Source organism: Solanum lycopersicum, chromosome 6 (genome assembly GCF_036512215.1).
Source record: "Solanum lycopersicum chromosome 6, SLM_r2.1".
NCBI lineage: Eukaryota > Viridiplantae > Streptophyta > Magnoliopsida > Solanales > Solanaceae > Solanum > Solanum lycopersicum.
In genome coordinates, this window is record NC_090805.1 from 42,349,991 (window position 1) to 42,365,605 (window position 15,615).

General features: G+C 34.2%; 2 protein-coding genes across 8 annotated transcripts; one reads left to right on the forward strand and one right to left on the reverse strand.

The window, feature by feature from the left end:
• Positions 1–196: 196 nt before the first annotated feature.
• On the reverse strand, positions 197–5,626 carry LOC101260828 (protein STRUBBELIG-RECEPTOR FAMILY 7-like). The gene is made up of 16 exons (XM_004241810.5): positions 5,075–5,626; positions 4,565–4,700; positions 4,370–4,441; positions 4,220–4,285; positions 4,042–4,113; positions 3,880–3,951; positions 3,578–3,649; positions 3,431–3,496; positions 3,268–3,327; positions 2,884–3,173; positions 1,900–2,186; positions 1,529–1,794; positions 1,187–1,319; positions 972–1,108; positions 727–883; positions 197–507 (listed from the first exon to the last, which is right to left on the reverse strand). Exons 1-16 carry the CDS (start codon positions 5,157–5,159, stop codon positions 400–402), a joined length of 2,079 nt encoding a protein of 692 aa, XP_004241858.2. The 5' UTR covers positions 5,160–5,626; the 3' UTR covers positions 197–399.
• A 2,550-nt stretch (positions 5,627–8,176) lies between these two features.
• LOC101261421 (glutamate receptor 2.1) lies at positions 8,177–14,078 on the forward strand. 7 transcript variants are annotated; one of them, XM_004241812.5, is made up of 8 exons: positions 8,177–8,941; positions 9,645–9,804; positions 10,276–10,374; positions 10,488–10,714; positions 10,910–12,246; positions 12,362–12,674; positions 12,766–13,172; positions 13,282–14,078. In XM_004241812.5, the coding sequence occupies exons 4-8, from the start codon at positions 10,594–10,596 to the stop codon at positions 13,834–13,836; spliced, it is 2,733 nt and encodes a 910-aa protein (XP_004241860.2). In that variant the 5' UTR covers positions 8,177–8,941; positions 9,645–9,804; positions 10,276–10,374; positions 10,488–10,593; the 3' UTR covers positions 13,837–14,078. The 7 variants fall into 7 exon arrangements, with proteins under 7 accessions (XP_004241860.2, XP_010322808.1, XP_010322813.1 ...); XM_010324506.4 differs by having other exon boundaries at positions 8,321–8,941; positions 10,616–10,714; XM_010324507.4 differs by having other exon boundaries at positions 8,373–8,941; positions 10,625–10,714.
• The last annotated feature ends 1,537 nt before the right edge of the window (positions 14,079–15,615 follow it).

Genomic DNA, 15,615 nt, shown 5'->3' on the forward strand with positions numbered 1-15,615 from the left:
TCTTATGCATTCTTAGTAGTGTCGTAATTGCGTAGCATGAATGAACCTTTGCTGGAAGATAGATGCAGAACTGGTAGTTTTAAAAAGCAGTATAGATAACATGCAGTTAAGAGCCTCTTTATCAAGAGTCATGCTGTGTTTTTCTGTTAGAAGGCAATTAACCTGTCGTTGCTAACATCTTGTAACAGAGTACAAATGCTGGTAACCATTCATGTATATATAATTTATGTATAATATATATATTGTGAAGGAATTATATTTTAGCATATGGTATTTAATCAAATACAACTGCACCGAAGAAATTACTGGGCTGACCAGCATCAGAGGATGTCCCATAGCAGCAAACAGTTCAAGAGAACCATTTGTTTGTAACAATCAGCAGGTCTTGAGTATTTCTCTTCAGTCCTGATCATTATTGTGTAACCTCTTGCTCATATTTGCTCGTTGCACTAGCCGGACTAATACTTGAACCACTTCAGACATAGGTGGCCGGAACTCAGGCTCAAGCTGACACAAACCATTGAGATAGTGAGCGCGACATAGGGGAGTACTTTATTGAAAATTGAACACATGGCAGGTAGCAGCTTTCAGCATAAAAGGAACAGAATACTTCTCATTTTACTCTACTGAGTTATGTCAGGTTTAAGACTCACATATTCCGAATGTTTTTATTTCTATCTTAAACCTCGTGTCTAGTCACATGAATTGAGACAACGAGAGCATTACCTGAACACAGAGAGCAATAACATCAGCAAACCGGGAAAGAGATTTGACAGAATATAATCCCGAGAGAGATGGATCAACCATCTTTTCCAGGGCATCAATATCATGAAGCTGAGGGGTTGCCCATCTAACTAAAGACTGTTCAGATCTTGGTCTTGTGCTGAGTGGAGAAGAGAAAACACACACATATATTATTATTATTTGTCTTAAACAGATTTTGGTTTCAAAATCATTCAATTAACATTTACCTATCGAAAGGTTTTCGACCAGTACAAAGTTCCAACATAACAACTCCAAAGCTGTATACATCACTCTTGGTAGTACACTTCCCAGATATAGCAGCCTCCGGTGCGCCATATCCAGACTCTATATTATGGTTCAATCCCTATAGGGAGCAAAAATAAAGGGTCAAAGTTGAAGCCATTTAGAAGTTACTGATGTGAACAAATTTAATAAGTGTTACCTGATCTACATCAGCCATAAGGTTTGCTAACCCACTGTCTGATAGATGAGGATTGAGATCAGCATCAAGTAAAATATTTTCAGATTTTATATTTTTATGAACTAAAGATGGAGAACAAGCTTCATGTAGATACCTGCAAATTAAAGGAAGCTTAGATTTTAGCTACTAGAATAAATTTACTCATAAGAATTGGAGAGGTCGCCACCAAAAATAGAAAATTATTCTGATTTGATGAAGTGGAACGCCAGCGTACCCGGTGTTCTACAACTTTAAATAATATATGCCGAATCAAAATCTTATGTGATGCCTAATGAAAGTAAGTTTGTAAATTATGAAACTCACTCTAGTGCTCTTGCTGTGCCAAGTGCAATCTGAACTCTACTATCCCATGTTAGTTGCGAGTTGTCTTCATCCATCTGATGCAGAAAATCATGCAGAGAACCATTTCTGTGGAATTCATAAACCAGCAGGTGCTGCTCATCTTCTGAGCAATAACCAATTAGTTCTGTTACATTTGGATGATCCAGCTGGGATATTTCAGGAATCATCTTTAGAAAATCTTCAGGATTCCGGAGCTCAGATGAATAAAGTTTCTTGACAGCGAGAACCTATGGAATAGGAACTTAAACAATCAGAATCACTGACATCAGCATAGGGAATGTTAGCTGCAACAAGAAATAGTTTAAACGACAAATAGAACTAATAGATATTACTTTGCCACTGTCAAAGTGAGCTCGATATACACTTCCAATAGATCCATCACCAATAAGATTTTCTAAACCGAAGCTGTCAGTAGCTATCTGTACGTCTTCAATTGAAAATTGCACAACTTTTCTTTCAGCTGTACGAGTTTTCTTCTGTGGAACAATGAGTTTTTCTGAAATTTCATCTCCACCAATGGATTTATGAGTATTAATAGGGGGAGGTCTTAGAGACACTACAGTGGGAGTTTCAATAGCTTCCATGCTTGCTATGGATGGAGCTTGACTGAGTTTCGTATCTGCAGCCAAAATAGGTGATAAATAGAAAAATACAGGTTCAGAAACTAACACAAGATTAAAAAACAATAATACTAGTGACTAGAAAAGGGCAAATGTTAGCTGGAACTCTGATGGAATGACGCCACAGAACTTAAAACGATTGAGGTAAGGCTTAAGATGTATGAGATACCAAGTTGCAGATGAAGCTGCAAAAGGGAAATATAATTCATCATTATAGAGATGGTCACTTGAACATGAAATGAAGGATGATGAGTTCAAAAGGAAAACTAATTTTCCAATTCACCTGAGGTGATTCAGTACCTTTGCAGGAACTTGCATCCACAGTTAAAAGTGTGTTTATATAAACAGAACTACATTTGCAATAGGACAGCCTGGTGAAGCTCCCGCTATATGTGGGGTACAGGGAAGGGTGAAACCACAACGGTCTATTGTAGGCAACCTTACCCTGCATTTCTGCAAGAGGTTGTTTCCACAGCTCGAACCTGGTCACATGGAAGTAACTTTACCAATTACGCCAAAGCTCTCCTTTGTGTACCACAATAAATTCAGCTCTATATTTCAAATAAGATAACATGGCAAGAAAGGATCCTATCCACCATAAGAGTGTATATATGTTGAGATATTGAAGTAAATATCAGTAAAGTAACCAGCTATGTTTCTCAACTGACCCAAAAAAGAAGTCACAAGATTATATACCTTGTACTTCATGTGTCTCAGGAACAAATGGCTGAACGTCAAGTTTTTCTATGTCTGTTGACGACTTCCTGCGTCTTTTTTTGATAATACAGATTACTGCAACTGCTCCAACCACTGAAACTGATATCACTACGCCTGCAACGCCTCCACCACTAATACCAGATTTCTCACCACTATCACTTTTACCTCCACCGCTGGAAGGATTGCCATTGCCTCCTGATTTGTGACTTTGAGTGGATTTATTCGCAGGGGTTGCAGGCTCTGAACTCCCTGTGTTACTGGTAGATTTTCTACAATTGTATCACAAATTACAAATTCAGTTAGAAAGTTATTTTCTACAAATTTTCAAGGATGAGAAAATAATTTTCAAACTGAAACACTCACTGCATTATCTTTTTAAACTTCTCAGGAATCCCACCAGTAAACTGATTGTTTTCAATATTCCTAAAGCATAAAGGTATCAACAATATAGTAACTGAGAAAGCCTTGAAATGGAACATTGACAGATCGATAACATTCACACACACAAAGATGTTGCATAACTCACAGATCGCCAAGAGGAAGATTGGCGAGGACATCAATGTTTCCAGTGAACTGGTTGTTCTGCAGGTAGCTGCACAACACAATAATACTAGAAAGTTCATGGCACTCGACCAATACAGTACAATAATGAATCAAAAGATACACGTCTTACATTTTCTTCATGCTAGTCAGTGACTTAAAGCTTTGAGGAAGTTTACCGGTCATTGAATTGAAAGAGATATCCCTGGAGGATAAGTTGTAAATAATCAAACGTAAGCAACAAGGGTAAAACATAATGTAATCAACCAAGAAGAACAAAAGATGCTTTCAGTCGGTGACAAAATTTCACATGATAAAGTGAAGGGATACTCTATTTATCTACCGAGAATAGCACAACATACATTTGAAATCTTAGTCATAACAGGATAACAACGATCTGAAAAAGAGACGGGACAAATTGAAACAAGGCCTTACAATGTGTTGAGAGAAGAAAGTGATCCAAACATGTCATTTAGTTCTCCTTGAATTTGATTATGACTAACATTTCTACAATCAGGCACATACAACGGAGAGAAAATCAGAACAACGAGTGTAATAACACTATACAAGTAAATTTAATTTTAACAATGAACTTACAAGTATTGAAGGGAAGTTATTTGTGAAACGGAATAAGGTAGGACACCGGTAAAACCATTACCAGCAAGGTTGCTGCAATACGAGGCAAATGACAGAATGATTATGTAAGTAACTTTTTTAAAACACTAGAGCCTGGAATTGAGCAAAGAAAGAAAACATTAGGTATAAAAACACATACAGTCTCTTTACATATGGAGGAAGCTGGTAAGGTATCTGGTTTCCGAGATTATTGTTGCTTAAGTCACTGCAAATTACAACATTTTACGATGTAAATACAAATAACAGAACAAAGTAACAAAATAGTAATTGAAGCCATCGATCATCTTACAAGTTGGTTACAGATGTTAAACTCGTTAGTTGGTATCCCATTGATCCGGATAGTCCTAAACCGGATATCTGGCTGAAGGAAAATGAAACGAAAAGTGAAAATCAGCAATTTCCAAATCAATTAACTAACGAGAAGTAATAAAAAAATAGTCTATATCGAAATACTATAGAAGGATGGCGAAGAGAACATAATCACATTTCAGTTACTCTATTGCCCGAGCAAGTAATGCCTTTCCAGGATTCTCCACAAGGATCACCACCTTCTGATGAGCTCCATTTCGTAAGCTGCCCCGGTGAATTTAGGGAGCTATACATCACTCTCAGGGCAGAACCTGATAATCAAAGTTGAACACCACCAACGAAATTATTGAGAACATACAAATACATAGACATACTAAGAACAACCCCACCCCACCCCACCCAAAAAAAAAAAAACAAAACTCTACACTGTTTTGTTACTAAATTTTACTACTATGATTTTATTTTTTTGTATGCTGTGAACTCTTTGGCTAATCGACGGGCTTTCTAGTGAAAATTAGCAACCTAGCTTAGTTGTAAAAAGTTCTCGGGTTTGAGCTTTAAGAACGAAAAATTACAGGTAGGAATTGCTTCCCCCGATAATGAGTCGAATTAATGGAAGACAACAAAGCAGATACCGAACACCGGAAAAAAAAAAAGCAGTACACCAAGTTAGACTTAAGCTGACCGTCGGATGGATCTGTGTCTGCATTGATGAAGCTACAGCCATTAAAAATGAAGAAGAGTAGAGCCACCTTTACCACCAAGCTCATCCTGCCCCACCTTCTCCTCCTCCTAATCGTGTTCAACTGAACCCAATATTTTAACGCGAAATTTTATCAAATAGTAATATAGCATTAAATTTCGAACTCATAATGTGATCAGATGGATTCAATTCAATAGTCATAACTTAAAAAGTTGATCCATCAAATTTATATTCTAAATTCGTCTCTGTGTCTGAACTCGAATAAAAAAAAAGAAAAAAAAAAGAGTAATCCTCTTGATAGCTTAATAGGATAAAGATATGGACGATCTGCGAAATCCTCTTGTATAGAAACAATTATACCGATGGATGATCCAAATATGTATATATATATATATGGTCAGTAAAGCTGACTGAAGAAATAGATTAATGGCGGATCGGAATAGTTAAAAGAAACTTGAAATTTTATATATAGTTAATGTTAATGCGGAAGAAAAATGAAGTTGATAGGTTAAAACGTTGATAATTTGCATGCACGATAAAGTTGGTGCCGGGGAGAAGAGAGAAGAAGGAGTGATAGCTGAAAATGGAAACGTGAGGGAGGGAGAGAGTTACGGGTAACGGGTTGCCCCACAAGGTGGGGTGTGGGTTTAGTTCAGAATTTAACCCGTGTGTTTCAATTTGTTTCTCATTTTAGTTCATTTAAAAAAATATATAATTTTTTAAAAGGAAAGGATATGCCATTCAATTTTCAGGCTTATTTATACTATTATCGTTAAATAAAAAATTCATTCATGTCATTATTTTTTAAGTGATTTTGAAAAAACCGTTTGTAACACATGACTAATTATAATTCAGCCATGTCATCAATTATAATTCGGCCAATTACATTAATTCGATATTTTAAATAAAAAAATTAAATATTTAAAAACTATGTAAAAAAATACTATAAATTATAATTTTTTCATATCAATATGATGAAAAATTATATCTTAAAATATTAATCAAATTTTTTATAATTTAACTCTAAAGATAGAGAAGTAACAATCTAAAGTAGAAAAATTTTATTTTGAGCGTGGTACAAACAACAAAAACTCGTATGAGGGTCCATTAACTTTTTGACATGTGAATTATTTGGGCCCAACCTGTCAGTTAAGGTGAAAAATGAAAGGGCAACTTTCACATATAGCAAACAAAAAATTCATATTTGTATGCTATAGCAAAATTCGCATAATTGCACTCCATAGCAAATATAAAACTGTATAATTCGCTATACATATACAATGTATAATTCGCTGGCCTATTTCGTTGCAATTGTATAATTTGTTATCCTATTTCACTGCAATTGTATAATGCATAATTGTATAATTCGCTGCCTATTTCGCTGCAATATTTTTATAAAATTTGATTTGCATACAGTTGACTCGAATTAAAATGTATGTATATTGCATAATTATAAGTGTATAGCAAGAAGATATATGTTTTTCTCTCGCTTTTTACAAAAACAGAAACACAATATATACATTTCTGTTGTATAAAGCTAGAGAAAATTGTAATTAATGCAATTTTATAATTTGCAATTATATAATTTGTTGGCCTTTTTCTCTGTAATATTTAAAGTAAACTGTTTGTAAATTGTATAATTAAGTGTATAACACGAAGATATATATTCTTGCATGTGTATATACAATTTTCTCTCGCTTTATACAAAACAGATTAAGAATTTATACACTTCTGTGTATAAAGCGAGTGAGGCGAGCGAGAATGGAGAGTGGCGAGCGAGATTTTGGAGAGAGAGACGCTTGACAAACTTTAGCTAACATTTGCTATGGAGCACAATTAAATCAAATCCTAACTACTTTATTTATTTTAGGTTATTAATTTGCTATTATATACAAAAATCCCAAAATGAAATCAAAAGAGAGAGAATGTAAAGTTTGAGCGGGAATTGAAGAGAAATTGTGGGGTCTATGTTAAATTTAATTTAATAAATTAAATTATTGTATTAAAAGTGAAATAGTGCAGTAAAAAGTAACGAAAGAAATAAGAAATCATATTATTAGCTGATCTATATTTTCATTTTATATTTTATATTCACATTTATTTTAACATGCTGAATTTTTGTCAAAAAAATTATTCTTATACTATAAGATATTATATTCTATTTTTTTAAAGATTTACATTACTTTTAATAATAGTTCTAATAAGATTAATGTATTTTTTTTATTGTCTTCAAACTCACGTTATTTAAAAAAATAAATATTTAGTATATGAATTGAAAAAAAGAAATTTGAAAATCGTAATAAAGTGAAAAGTTTAAAAGTATCTCATGATCTAATGAGCATATTATCAGAGTATTGTTTTTATCTCAATGATGTTAAATGAATAATAACATAGTACAAGTTTCATTTCAATTTGAGCAAAATAGTCAAATTTCTACCTATTATATTTCTATTAAATCGTACAAATTTATATTAAATTTATTGAATACGTTTTTTTTACTATATTATATCTAAAAATAGTAAATTAATGAAACTTCAATTTGGGCACTTTCGATATGGGTACAAAATTTATTATTATATTTATTGTATACGTTTTTTCTTATATTTTATTTCTAAAAATAGTAAATTAATGAAACTTATTTTCTTCCTTACTTTTTACTGCATTATTTCACTTTTAATATAATATTTTAAATTATTTAATTGAATTTAACGTGAATCCACGATTTCTCTTCGATTTCCACCCTAACTATACATTCTCTCTCCTTTTGATTTTATTTTTCAGCCTTAACTAACAGGTTAGGCCCAATAATTCACATGCCAAAAAGTTAATGGACTCTCGTACAAATTTTATTGATTGTACTTTGCTTAGAATAAAATTTTTCACCTAAAATAAATAATTGATAACATTGATACAATAAGAAAAAACGAAACTAGAAGAAACCTTAAAATCAAGAACAATAAAATAAAAAGATAAAAAGTTACACATATGACGGAGAATAATTGATAAGTATAATTATATTAAAGCTAAAATCAATAATTATTTAACCTATAATTATTGGAATAAAACCTATAATTAAGATACGCAAGCACAATTTGATCATCATTTTTTTATTACTCAAATTCACTAAAAAAATCATCATATCAAAATAAGATATTCTCCACTAACCTAAGCTACTTATTACAAAAATATTCTTAATGAAATAAAGACATTTTTTATTAAGAGTCTTGTATTTCAACAATATCATTTTGCATTTATAATCATTTTCAAGCTTTATGTCTCTGTTCCATACAATGATGACAAATCTGCTGGGTTTTTGGTATAAGTTTTAGATGAAACTCGGCTTTTATCACCTTATATCCTCTGCATATCCACATACATTCTGCTGATTTTGATTCAGATCTGTGTTGATTCTCTCGGACTCATCATGGAACTGATACGTTTTACTGACTGACAAATCACAAATCCGTATTGCTCCAAAAAAATCCGCAATTTTCACTTCCCGCATAGAGTTGATTATCTGTGCAAAATGTTGCGGCTGTGGTGGAGGCCGGAGGGAGGTACAAGATCCCCGAAAGAATCTGGCTTGACGGCGGCTTACATCGATCAGAAAGGACGGCCTCGTAGAGGAACATCGATTATATACTCGAGCATGACATGTTATATAACTTTAGGGTTATCAACATCCAGGAGAATTTCAGTCCCTCTGGGATGCGAACGCAGTGTAAAGTTCACTGGTGGGCCTTTGTTGCATTTCCGAAGCCGGTGCCCTTGCCTGGAATAGGGTAGTGCTGCCGTGAATAAGTAAGAGGCGGCGGCATGATGGATTTAATGATACGGGGAGAAACTCTGGTATGCATTTTCTTCACTCCTCTGTTTAGGGATGTAAATTGGTAACAATAACATTCTAATCCCATTATCACATAATCATATTACTCATTGTGTTTCAATTTTTTTGTCCACTTTCATATTTAGCTCATTTATAAAAAAAAAGAATGCTTTCTTTCCTTTGTTTGCAACCCCTTAATTCAATTTTTCCCCATACATTTTGACATATCCTTGATTCAAGAGCATATGATTCAAAAGTTTTTCTGTTTTCTTAAACTCAGTGTCAAGTAAAAACTAAACGTATTTTATAAGCTCATATATAACAGTATCAATTTTCATTCAATATCTGCAAATAATGTTTGCACAAACCAAAAATATTGCAAATTGAGAAAAAAAAAGTACAATTAGAGAAAGATGGTAGAAACACTATTTTTCTTTTTTTTATGCCATCACCATCTGTTTAGGGGATATGATTTAACAGAGTTCTGTGGAATGAAATAATTCAACGCATGCATTCATTGTTAAGAAACTCAAATGAAGTAGTATCTTTGTTTATGTTAAAAAATAGAACAAAAAAAGAAATTAGCACATAAGATGCCAACTTATTTTTAGATTACATAATATTGCTGCATAAAATATGAAAGAATGGGGTATATAGAGAGGTTTATGAGATAATATAGCAATAAAAGAGCTACAGATAATTAATAGTATTGAACTTATAATGCAGGTGCCTAGTAGATAAGATTATCAACAGCAGACAGAGACCATAGTTATGGATCCTTCATCAAAAAGATAAAGACGATAGTTATGGATCGAACATAATGAAAGATTTTAGGATCACTACTGCTTGGAAGACAAACAGCAATATGTTCAATTTGACACCATAGGTAAGTTCCCAAGCAGCTTCCTCTTGCATTAACAATTAGAGTAAGGCAATGGCATCGGCAGCTACATACATAATCATCTCAAAATCCAACCGTCCAAGTTAATTACTTCTGACATCTAATTGCATCCTCATTCTCATACTTGATGCCATCTCGGAGTATTGGCCAGTCAGAGAGGTGCATGTTGGTGTGCAAGCTATTACTACTGACCAAGTCTAAGCTGAGCTGTTTCTGAAATTCACCTACTAGATAGTCAGCATTAAATAGAATAAAAAGTAATTAGCGATTGGGGGAATAAGTCAACCAAATCAATTTTGTCACTCAGTTCAATTTTTTTTTTGATTTGGTCAAACTTAGGAGGAAGCTTTACTAACTTGTTGTAGCTATAAGTCTTCTCTCTCAATAACCAAAAGGCATATTTTCAATTAATGTTCTTTGAAACATTATCGTTGACTTTTGTTTCTACATTCATAGCTAAGGTATTTGCTGGTAGAAGTTTATGGAGCCCCCTGATACTGAAGCCCTATATCTAGAGCAACACAGTTAAGAGAGCTTTAGACACTTCTCTTTAAGGTGATTACTGCTTCTTGCCCAACTCTCAGACTACTTTTTACCAGAGTTTTTCAAATGCAAAATCCAAGATGCAGCTTTCTAATTCTTTTCATTCAACTTGTTTCCATCATTAGCTTTTGCTCCTATGCAAGGCAAATAAGAGGTGAAGATAATAAAACTAGTGCTATAGAGGTGGATGTGGGCATAATTCTTGATCTGGAAACAAATGTGGGAAAAGTAATGAACATATCTATCTTACTAGCCCTTGCAGATTACCATGCCAACGCTAGTCGCGGTGCCATTAAGATAGTTCCTCATTTCAGGGATTCCAAGAGAAATGATGTTGAAGCAGCATCTTCTGGTAAATTTAGCTCCATGATTTAGTTGTGTTAAACTAGCATGTCTTACTCTTTTTGCTTCACGAGTCAGATATATTCTGGAAGTTGGTCATTCATGCACTATTTTCATAAGATACTCTCTTTTCTCTAGAATATTGGTTTTCCTGTTTAAGAAGGATTTTCAGATAACTTCTTACAGTCTGATTGTGTATATGCAGCCATAAACTTGCTAAAGGATGTCCAAGTGCAAGCTATCTTTGGGCCACAAATGTCTACACAAACTGATTTTGTGATTGACATAGGGAACAGAACAAAAGTCCCTATCATTTCTCCAGCAACAAGTCCTTCACTCTCAGTCAAGGAAAATCCCTTTTTCATTAGAGGAGCACTTCCTTCTTCCAGCCAGACTAAAGCCATTGCAGCAATTGTCAGAAACTATGATTGGAGGCAGGTTGTGATCATCTACGAGGATAGCTCCTATGGAACTGGGATAGTTCCACATCTGACTGATGCCTTGCTGGAAATCAACACTTTAGTCTCCTATAGAAGTGTTCTTTCTCCTTCAGCCAATGATGATGAAATCCTCAAGGAGTTATACAATTTGAACACAAAGCAGACCAGGGTATTCATCGTGCACTTGCAACCATATCTTGCCTCACGCCTTTTTCTCAAGGCCAAAGAAGCTGGAATGATGAACAGTGGATATGCATGGATCATCACAGATGTGCTAACAAGTCTTCTGGATTCGGTAGATAATTCAGTCATTGAGTCATCAATGCAAGGTGTTCTTGGTATAAAACCTTATATTCCAAGATCAAATGAGCTAAACAATTACACGAGGAGATGGAGAAAGAGATTCCGTCAAGAGTATCCAGACATGGACCCAGTTCAGCTCAATGTTTACGGACTATGGGCATATGATAGCATCACCGCATTAACAAAAGCAATAGCAAAAGTGGGCACTACCATTATCCCAAAATTCAAGAAAGCTGACACTAGAGAGAATTTAACGGACTTAGATGCACTTGGAACCTCAGAATTTGGTTCTCTGCTCCTTGACTCTATGCAAAATACAACACTAGAAACAGGACTAAGTGGTGAATTCCGTATCTTTGATGGAGAATTGCAGCTATACACATATGAGATTGTGAATATAATTGGGAAAGGAGAGAGAAGCGTTGGATTCTGGACAGAGAAGGATGGCATTTTGCATAAACTGAAGATAAATAGTAAAACAGCTAAGAGTATGAATGAGCAACTAGCAGCCATCATTTGGCCCGGTGAATCTACTATTGTTCCGAGAGGCTGGGAAATACCCACCAGTGGGGAGAAGTTGAAGGTTGGAGTTCCTGTCAAAGGAGGGCTGGAGCAATTTATTAAAGTGGAAATCAATGCCAAAACACAAGCAGTAACTGTAACTGGTTTCATTCCAGATGTCTTCAAAGAAGTCATCGAACATTTGCCATATGCCATCCCTTATGAATTTATTCCATTTCCAATAGATAGCCCCACTTCTCAAGACTATGATAATCTTGTTTACAAGATCTCCTCAAAGGTAATATCCAATTTGTTTTTGAATTAACCTTTTTGGCTGAATACGTCATATCTACTTTCTTATATGACTGAGATCAACCATAAATACTAAAATAATCATTGTTTGCTTAAAACAGGAATATGATGCAGTTGTAGGTGATGTGACCATCTTAGCGAGCCGAGCCAAGTATGTTGATTTCACATTACCTTTTTCAGAGTCTGGCATATCTGCTGTTGTGTCGGTAGGGAATGACGATAGAAAGAATGCTTGGATTTTCTTGAAACCGCTAAAGAGCGAGCTTTGGATAACAACAGGAGGATTCTTCATCTTCATTGGTTTTGTTGTTTGGGTACTTGAACATCGTGTAAACAAAGAGTTTCGAGGACCCAAACACAAGCAAGTTGGGATGATATTCTGGTTTTCCTTCTCAACTCTCGTTTTTGCTCATAGTAAATCTCTAACACAAAGCAAATTATATACAAAAAGCTTTAGGATTTATCCTTGTTTGTCAAAAATAATATATATGGCTGGTTGTTTCAGGAGAGAGGGTAACTAGTAACTTTACAAGATTTGTGCTGATTGTGTGGGTTTTCGTGGTTCTGGTGCTGACATCAAGTTATACTGCCAACTTAACATCTATGTTGACAGTGCAACAGCTCCAACCTTCTATAACTGACCTTAATGATCTCATCAAGAATGGAGAATATGTTGGGTACCAAGAAGGTTCATTTGTCAAAGACATCTTGAAGCACATGAAGTTTGACAGTTCCAAGTTCAGAAGTTATAGCACATTGGAAGAGTATAGTGATGCCCTCTCAAGAGGAAGTAAAAATGGAGGTGTAGGTGCAATTGTTGATGAACTACCTTATCTCAGACTCTTCCTCAACAAGTACTGCAGGAAGTATATTATGGTCGGTCCGACATACAAGGCTGCTGGCTTTGGATTCGTAAGAATGTCGCACTCCAGTGATATTTCAGAACGATTTCACATTTGTCTAATATGGTTTATGGTTTACTCAATAATTTAATCTTTTATTTTCCCCCAACTTCTGGCAGGCATTTCCAAAAGGATCTCCTTTGGTACCTGATGTCTCGAGAGCAGTCTTGCTGGTGATGGAAGGAGAGTTTATGAACAACATAATACAGAAATGGTTTGGGAATGAAACAGAATGTCCAAAGCAAGATGGAATGGTTATAGCATCTAGCCTCACACTAGATAGTTTTAAGGGCCTTTTCCTCATAGCTGGTGTATCAGCAGGCTCCGCTCTTCTCCTATTCTTCCTCATCTTCCTTTATCAGAATAGAGAAATCTTAGCCACTGATGATTCAGTGTGGCAAAAGCTTTGTGCAATAGCAAATGCCTTTGATAAAGAGAAAGACAACCCTAATTCTATGTCACAAAAGCCATCTGAAGGCAATGAAATTCAAACAGCTACGCTGTTTGCAGAAAGTGAAGCTTCTACTGAAATATTGCCCAACCTTTCTTTGCAAAGCCCAGAAATCAAAATTTCCGACGGCCTAGGAGCATCCCCTCCACCTGAAGGATTCTCTACAACAGAACCTGGAACTCCAGTTCATGAAAACATTACAAGGATAACTGAAGAGATATAAGCTAGGTTTAAAATAGTTGAACCATATTATATTTGCATCAAGATGCGTCTCTAGTATTTAGACCTTCAACATCTTACAATTGAATTCCTTGCACTGCATTCAAAATTAAATATTTATTGAATTACTTTCCATGTCAAAATTAAATTTCCAATTTAAGAATCCCTTTTGAGTTATCAGAAAGGATAAGATTGTGTAACTATGAAATTCTGGAATACAAATTTCTACCAATGAATATTTGAGAAGGGAGCCATTATTATCTTCCTATGAGGAGTTGATTACTTGGATCCTCAATCAATTAATAATTATATCGCATCCATTTTAATGTGTTGTTGGAGAAAATTGTCTTTTTGAAATAATTATTAGTTGAGTAATCATTTAAAAAATTCATTTCCGTCCATGTTTTGTGTTTTCTACAGTGAGATATGTGGCTGCCCCCTTCCTTGATGAATGCCTTTGAGTCACGACGGATCAAATATTTGTGGTTAACTGTGATCCTTATGAAGAAACAGAAGAAGATGCACACCGTTAGATGACGGCAACGAGAGAGAAAAGGAAAGTAGGAGCAGTTTGTTGATGGGCCATTACCAAGAATTGTCATGATCGAATGAATAAAATTTCTTCAAACTTAACTAGTGTTTTGAGTTTAATTATGATTAATGATATATAAGATTTCTCTAGCTTTAACATTAACTTTAAAGCAAATATTATCGATCAAGAATGTCATCTGCAAATAGCATACACCATGCGGTACTTTTAGAAATCAAAATTACCAAACATAAGTTGTCTAGTAATATGTCCACACCTAGGTATATATGATCATAGCAGAGAACTATGATTATCCACCCATTCTTATGGATAATAAATAATGAAAGATTATAGGACTAGCATTGCATGTTAGAGAGCTTCAACATCATATGCGTTATTTCCAAGCAGCTTCCTCTTGCATTAACGATTACTCCCTGTCAATTTTAAAAAGAATTGACTTATTTTTCTGTTTAGTCTATTTTTTTTTTTTGCTAACACTTTAATTTCAGTTATTTTACGTGATATAATTCTAATTTAAAATTAGAAGATTGAAAAATCATATTTATTTTTTTATAACTCTGTACCAAGTTAAAGTAGATTACTTATAACTGAAAGAACGTAAACTAAAGATTGAGTTAATACCTCAGATGGTCACTCAACTATGCACTCTTCTCTCATAAAGTCACTCAACTTTCAATTTTCACTCAAAAGTCATTTAACTACGCACTTCTTTCTCAAAAAGTCATTCAACACTCAACTATCCACTCTTTCCTCAGAAAGTCACTCAATCTATTAAATTATTTTTTAATTAAAAATTGTTGATATTAATTATTTATATAACAAACCAAAAATTTTAAAAAATAAATTAAACCATTTAGTAATCCACCCACCTAACCCGATCCATTAAAAAAATATGAAGACCCATTTTATTTTGTCTTTAATCCTAATTCAAGATTTAAAGAGAGGGATTAATTTAGGATTAAAGACAAAATAAAATGGGTCATAATATTTTTTAATGGGTCGTGTTAGGTGGGTGGATTCACTAAATGGTTTAATTTTTTTTTTTTTTAATTTTTGATTTGTTATATAAATAATTAATATCAACAATTTTTAATTAAAAAATAATTTAATAGATTGAGTGATTTTTTGAGGAAAGAATGGATAGTTGAGTGACTTTTGAGTTAAAATTTAAAGTTGAGTGACTTTTTGAGAAAGAAGTGCATAATTGAGTGACTTTTGAGTGAAAATTGAAAT